The sequence below is a fragment of the Coffea eugenioides genome, chromosome 6 (genome assembly GCF_003713205.1).
Source record: "Coffea eugenioides isolate CCC68of chromosome 6, Ceug_1.0, whole genome shotgun sequence".
Classification (NCBI taxonomy): domain Eukaryota; kingdom Viridiplantae; phylum Streptophyta; class Magnoliopsida; order Gentianales; family Rubiaceae; genus Coffea; species Coffea eugenioides.
This window is the reverse complement of record NC_040040.1, coordinates 11,301,035-11,306,795: the sequence shown is the minus strand read 5'-3', so window position 1 is coordinate 11,306,795 and position 5,761 is coordinate 11,301,035. Positions and strand designations below refer to the sequence as shown.

Below are 5,761 nucleotides of genomic sequence, written 5' to 3'. Positions count from 1 at the left end.
ATAAATCATAATTGATTGATTGGTCAATGTGGAGGTTTCGTGATGATATATCCTTGAAATCAATATAAAATCAAGAATTTGGCTTGCAAGAACCGAAATTCCACCAGCAATGATTTCTTTAAGTATGTAATTGTCCAAATCTCACTTGTATGACAAGATAATGTGGTAGATTGCCCTCATATCAAGATTAAATTCAAACTAAACAACAGATTTTAATATTCCTAAAGTGCATGAGCGGATATAAGTAGGTTTTTTATTCTATTAGGTTAGATGCAAAGTGGTTGATCGTATCTTATAATTATGTTTCATTGCATATTATATATTTTGACTAATGATTTTTCTGTTTAATATTACATAATAAAATTATCATACTTCAATTCTTATACTACAAAATACCAAATAATAATTATTAACCATCTCTAATTATAAGCACTAAACTCCCGCGCGTTGTGCGGGCTTTTTCCCCTAGTGTGTGACTATAAAAATGGGTAATTGACTTTGAATTGTCTAATTATAAGGAAAGAGAATAAAACATATCTTAATTTGGAAAATAGATGAAATTGATTTATAAAAAAAATGTACATAGCTTCTTTAATTTTGTAAATTAGACAACAGACATCCTAAAATTTTTATTGGAGAAATTTTTTTATTTGCTTATAAATAAAGATTTGAAAAAAAGAAAACTAATGTCAAATAAAAAAGAGAAGAGACGCAAAATAAAAAAAAAATCAACATAGTATAGGAAAGAAATAGAAAGGCTAGTAACAAGAAACAAAAAACGCTGTCGTTTAGCTCCACCACAACCGCAACGCCGGTCTCTTTGGTTTCGTCCCCTCAGCAGCACACGCCCAAGCAGCATCACTCAGTAGTCAGTAGACAAGAAAAACTGTGAAAAAGAGAGTGTTCCTCACTTCATCATCTCATATACGGGTACATACGTACAAAGATTTAGATACAAACACAGTCAGACTCTCCATTTAAGTATACGTGTATATATATATAGAGAGAGAGAGAGAGAAAACGGGGAGATAGAGAGAGAGAAGAAGATGGTGTCGTACATGAGCGTACTGCTGTACGGAGTGGGTGGAATAGTGGTCGCCGGGATGGCGTTACTGGTGGCTTTCCAGGAGAAGCTTGTCTACGTCCCCGTCCTCCCTGGCCTTACCAAATCCTACCCCATCACCCCCGCCCGCCTCCGCCTCCTCTACGACGACGTTTGGCTTAGATCTTCTGACGGCGTTCGCCTCCACGCTTGGTTCATCAAGCTCCTCCCCGAATCCCGAGGTGCTCCTCTTTACGTCTTATGCTTGTTGTAATTCTTAATATTGTTGCTTAATTGCTTTGGGAATTAGGGCTGGGTGCTTGTTTAGGATTGGCGATTGCCGGAGTCAGAGAACTTAGGGCTAATTGTATACAGATATTCGTAGCTGTTAATTTGTTCTCACTTGTTAATTTTGTGTAAGAAAGTGATTGGCGTGTAATATTGCTGTGAATAGGAACTATTTTTGAGCTTGAGCGATGTAGTTAAGTAAGGTCTTCTGAAATGAAAGAGTTGGTTTCTGATTTCATTATACGGTTACATGCATTCACAGAGTAGTTAAGTTAGGTATTGCACTGTTTAAGAGTTGGTTTCTCAATTGGTTGTGTGGAATTAAATTTCATTTATTCGGATATTTGTGCATCTTATAAACTGGACGGCTTTACTTTAAAGTTTGTTGGATTGTAAATGAAACTTTCTCATCTTTTGACCATGGAACCTTTTGTATGCTTTAGATTATGAGCTTCATAGGTTATTTTAAGACGTAGAAGAAATGCAGGAGGGAAATTATGTATGACTTTATTTCGGCTTAGTTTTGGTGATACTTCTGTTTTCTCATGTAGCTGTTGCAAAAACTAACTGATGACTGCTGCAAGATGATTTTTAAGTTTTCACTTGCCTTGTAGTCTTCCATGATTCAGTTTTATTTACTTTTTTATGCTTCATAAGTGGTAAACTTGTGTTCTTTTGAAGGTTCAAATTAGCTTTCAAGCTGATGGAAGTATTTGTGTCAATTGCAGGTCCAACTATCCTCTTCTTCCAAGAAAATGCAGGAAGTATCCTTTTGTGTTCTGTTGCTTAAATTATGATGTCTTTGATTTCTTACCGCTTTTTGTTTATCTCAAAAAGTGATTTCATGATCAATCTTTTGGAGGACTTTACTAGTTATAGATATTGCCCACCGTCTTGAGATGGTTCGCATTATGCTACAACGTCTGCAATGCAACGTTTTCATGCTGTCTTACCGAGGGTATCTACATTTTTTTTTTGTGTGTACCATCTGGCAGTGTTCATGGGGACATAATTATGTCTTGTAAATTGATGTAAACTGTTCTATATGGATTGTAGTTACGGAGCCAGTGATGGATATCCTTCCCAGCATGGAATTACAATGGATGCTCAGGTTTGTTTTTCTGTCTATATGTTTCTTTGATGCACCCCATAGATGATATGAGATCTTTTCTTGTGGCTTCTGCTTCTTTGTAGGCTGCTTTGGATCATCTGGTTGAAAGGACAGATATTGACACATCTAGGATTGTTGTCTTTGGAAGGTCACTTGGTGGCGCTGTTGGAGCAGTACTTGCCAAGAACAATCCTGACAAGGTACATATTAAACAAAAATTTTGTTTTCCCAGTTGTGTATTGCAACAGATCCTGGTATGTCTTTTTTGTGATAGCTTTCTTATTTTAAATGCCTTTTAACTTGTGTCATCAAATATTTTCAGCTCATCTGTTTATGCAGTTGTAGAATATCTGCTCTCATGGAAATTTTCTTTACGAAATTTGTGAAATCTAACTGGAAGCCTTCTAATGGGTGAGCTTTTGTTTACTTGATCAGTAGCTTAGGACACTAGTTCCTTATGGAAGGTCCTGTCCTTGCAGGACGAAATTCCGGTATCATGTTCTTGATTGTCTTGAATTACCACCTATGGGGTTGATAGAGACATCCGACAAGCCTAATTTTCTTTGAGTCACCGCATAGAAACATTAATAGGAGTTTTTTGAGTCCTCCTCCTGAAAAGTCTGCTGAAGTTTTTAGAAGCTTTCTTTATCTATAATTGAACAAGAGAATCTGTTCAAGTTGTTTGGAGAAAGTAATGTATGTGCTACAGCTTCTGTGAGAAGCTGACTTGTAGAAATTTTATTGTAGACTCTCGTTTCCTTATGGGGCAAGGGCTGTTTAGGACCTTGCAGTTATTTTGCATATTACTGTGCGAGAAGATCAATCAGTTGCTCTGAGGCAAATTTACGAAATACACTATCTTCCTCTCTCTAAAACTTGAATGTATTTTTTTTGAAGGCTTCTTCCTGTTACAAATATATTATCCAATGAAGTAACTATTTCTCTGTCGTGAAACTTGATTAATCTATGTCTTGGTAATATATAGTTTTCCCTTCCTTGCTAGTTAACAGTCCTGTCAATCATAATCTGTATCCCAGGAAATCTGTGCATTTGAAATTGCTATTAGTAAGCATTTCTATTCTATGCTTGTCACATTTTCTTTTGACCATGTTGGACCATAAATTTCTTTGCTTCAGTTATGCATAAAGTACAGATTTGTCTGAGTTTGGCTGCCTTCTTGTCATTTTAATCGGCCTTTTTAGTTAGTTATGTTGTTGAAAGTATACTCATTTATGGTTGAGACACATTTTTCTTAATGTGATTGTGCTCAGGTGGCTGGGCTAATTCTGGAAAATACTTTCACATCTATCCTTGATATGGCGGGAGTTCTTCTACCCGTCCTAAAATGGTTTATTGGAGGGAGTGATTCAAAGCACCCCAGACCTCTCAATTTTCTTGTCCGCTCTCCATGGAGGACTATTGATGTGGTTGGTGAGGTGAGATTTCAGGGTATTGTAGCTCCAACCCTTCCCCCCCCCCCCCCCCCCCCCCCCCCCCACCCAAAAGCAAAAACAATGTATTGTAGCTTTTACTCTGCACTCAGAGTGATTTTGGGTTTCCATTTCATGTTTCTGAAAAGTTGTAACAGGGATCTTTATAGTGTATTTGTTGAATCAACAATATGAAAGGTCTTGTGTTATTTTAGGGCAAGACTTGGTTATTTGATATTGAACATCCTAATTAAGTCTAGCCTAATAAAATGGAAGTGAGGTAGTGACATGTTTTGTGTTTATTCGATGCTGTGATTTTGTCCTTGTCTAATGACAATTTATTTGCACCTCTTGTGTTTGAACTCTTTGCTGCAGGTCAAACAGCCCATTCTCTTTATCTCAGGATTGCAAGATGAAATGGTTCCTCCATCACACATGCAGTTGCTGTATGCTAAAGCAGCTGCACGCAACAATCGATGCTTATTTGTGGAATTTCCAACTGGCATGCATATGGATACATGGTTGGCAGGGGGTGATCGATATTGGAAAACCATTGAGGATTTTTTGGAACAGACTGTCCCAGAGAAGAGGTTTGGTGAATCTTCGCACAGGGGTGAGTGTTACATTTCATGTTCTCTAAAGTTCCATTATTTCAAGACTAAATTCTCCCAAGTTTCGGGAGGACCGTGTGATGACTTTGTGCTTCATTATGCAAAGCAAATTCCAAACAATGATGTGCCAAGCACTTTTCAGATAGTAACTATTCATTTTTCCCCCCCTGCTATGCACCTTAGGTTTTGATCCAAGGTGACCTGCTGGGGTGCAGTTATTTGAGGCGTAGTCCACGAGTTCAGGCTGCTGTGACATTCAAGCTTCTGTACCTTTCTTTGGTATTGCAGTGACCGCTAGCTCATTGTGATTGCAAGACCAGTGTTGATGTGTCCCCCAAGTTTTTTGTCTTGTGGACACAATTTTGGGTACACCAATTACAAATTATGCGAAACTGTGGACGGCCTTGGTAGATATACATATTGACACTGACAAATTGCTCTTGCAAGAAAAGTCTGACTGATTGTCCTTGTGTGAATAAGAATCTAGAAGAATCTCAGAATTACACTTGGAGTTTATCAGTAAAATTGCTTGTATCACAACTCTTATTGTGAACCATGGCACGAGTAGTCCATACTGTTAGTTACCAATGAATCCGAGGTCTCAAGTTCCACTGTTATATTAGGCTTGCTTGCCCTGATTATAGTTGCTGTTAATATGTGTTTATTCGGATTGATGGGGCTTCTAGAGGATATGATTCGTTTATCCATCTCGTGGATTCCACGCCAAGATACTGAATGCAGCCTTACATACTGCATAATATAGGTTTGGGGGGCGTCTGTGTGTGCTATAAGGTGATTTTGCTTTATCATCAGTATTTTTGGCCATTCATAAGAGATTTAATTGTGATTAGAAATGGCCGGAGGCAATAGGTCAGATTCATTCTTTTTCTTGTGTAGGAGGTCAGGTCTCACGCCTCAGCCCTCAGCTAGTAGTTTACCTTAGATGCCGCCATAAGAGTAGTCAGCTGATACATATTATCAGATTTAGTTGTAATAGAAATGGCCGAATTTGCTCCTTCCCCTCTTTCCTATGTCTTCTTCTTTGGCTGTCTAATAGTATTGGGTTATGGTGGAGATGGATCTGGGGAACTCGTTAGCTAAAGGAATATACATGAGAAGATGATTAAGCGCGTGTTGGCGGGGAAGTTGAATGTGCATCTCCTGTGCGATGAATAACGCGGGCCCTCGCGGAATGCTGTGTCTGGGGGGAATTATGGGCTTCGACCTTCCTAAGTCAAAGCTCAGTCTACAATAACCAGACCCAATAAAAAAATATAAA

The 5,761-nt window shown here is 38.2% G+C and overlaps 1 protein-coding gene across 2 annotated transcripts; it reads left to right on the top strand.

The window, feature by feature from the left end:
* The first annotated feature begins 852 nt into the window (after positions 1–852).
* LOC113775520 (alpha/beta hydrolase domain-containing protein WAV2) lies at positions 853–5,099 on the top strand. Of its 2 annotated transcripts, none has more exons than XM_027320435.1 (8): positions 853–1,284; positions 2,059–2,094; positions 2,210–2,288; positions 2,387–2,441; positions 2,525–2,641; positions 3,713–3,877; positions 4,247–4,484; positions 4,771–5,099. In XM_027320435.1, the coding sequence occupies exons 1-8, from the start codon at positions 1,047–1,049 to the stop codon at positions 4,788–4,790; spliced, it is 948 nt and encodes a 315-aa protein (XP_027176236.1). In that variant the 5' UTR covers positions 853–1,046; the 3' UTR covers positions 4,791–5,099. The 2 variants fall into 2 exon arrangements, with proteins under 2 accessions (XP_027176236.1, XP_027176237.1); XM_027320436.1 differs by having other exon boundaries at positions 4,666–5,099.
* Positions 5,100–5,761: the final 662 nt, after the last annotated feature.

What these genes read in the sequence shown, in the direction of transcription:
- LOC113775520 (XM_027320435.1), top strand. Translation starts at nt 1,047, where the DNA reads ATGGTGTCGTACATGAGCGTACTGCTGTACGGAGTGGGTGGAATAGTG. An exon ending in CTTCCAAGAAAATGCAGGAA is followed by an intron (nt 2,095 to 2,209) that starts GTATCCTTTTGT and finishes TACTAGTTATAG; the next exon opens with ATATTGCCCACCGTCTTGAG. An exon ending in TTCATGCTGTCTTACCGAGG is followed by an intron (nt 2,289 to 2,386) that starts GTATCTACATTT and finishes TATGGATTGTAG; the next exon opens with TTACGGAGCCAGTGATGGAT.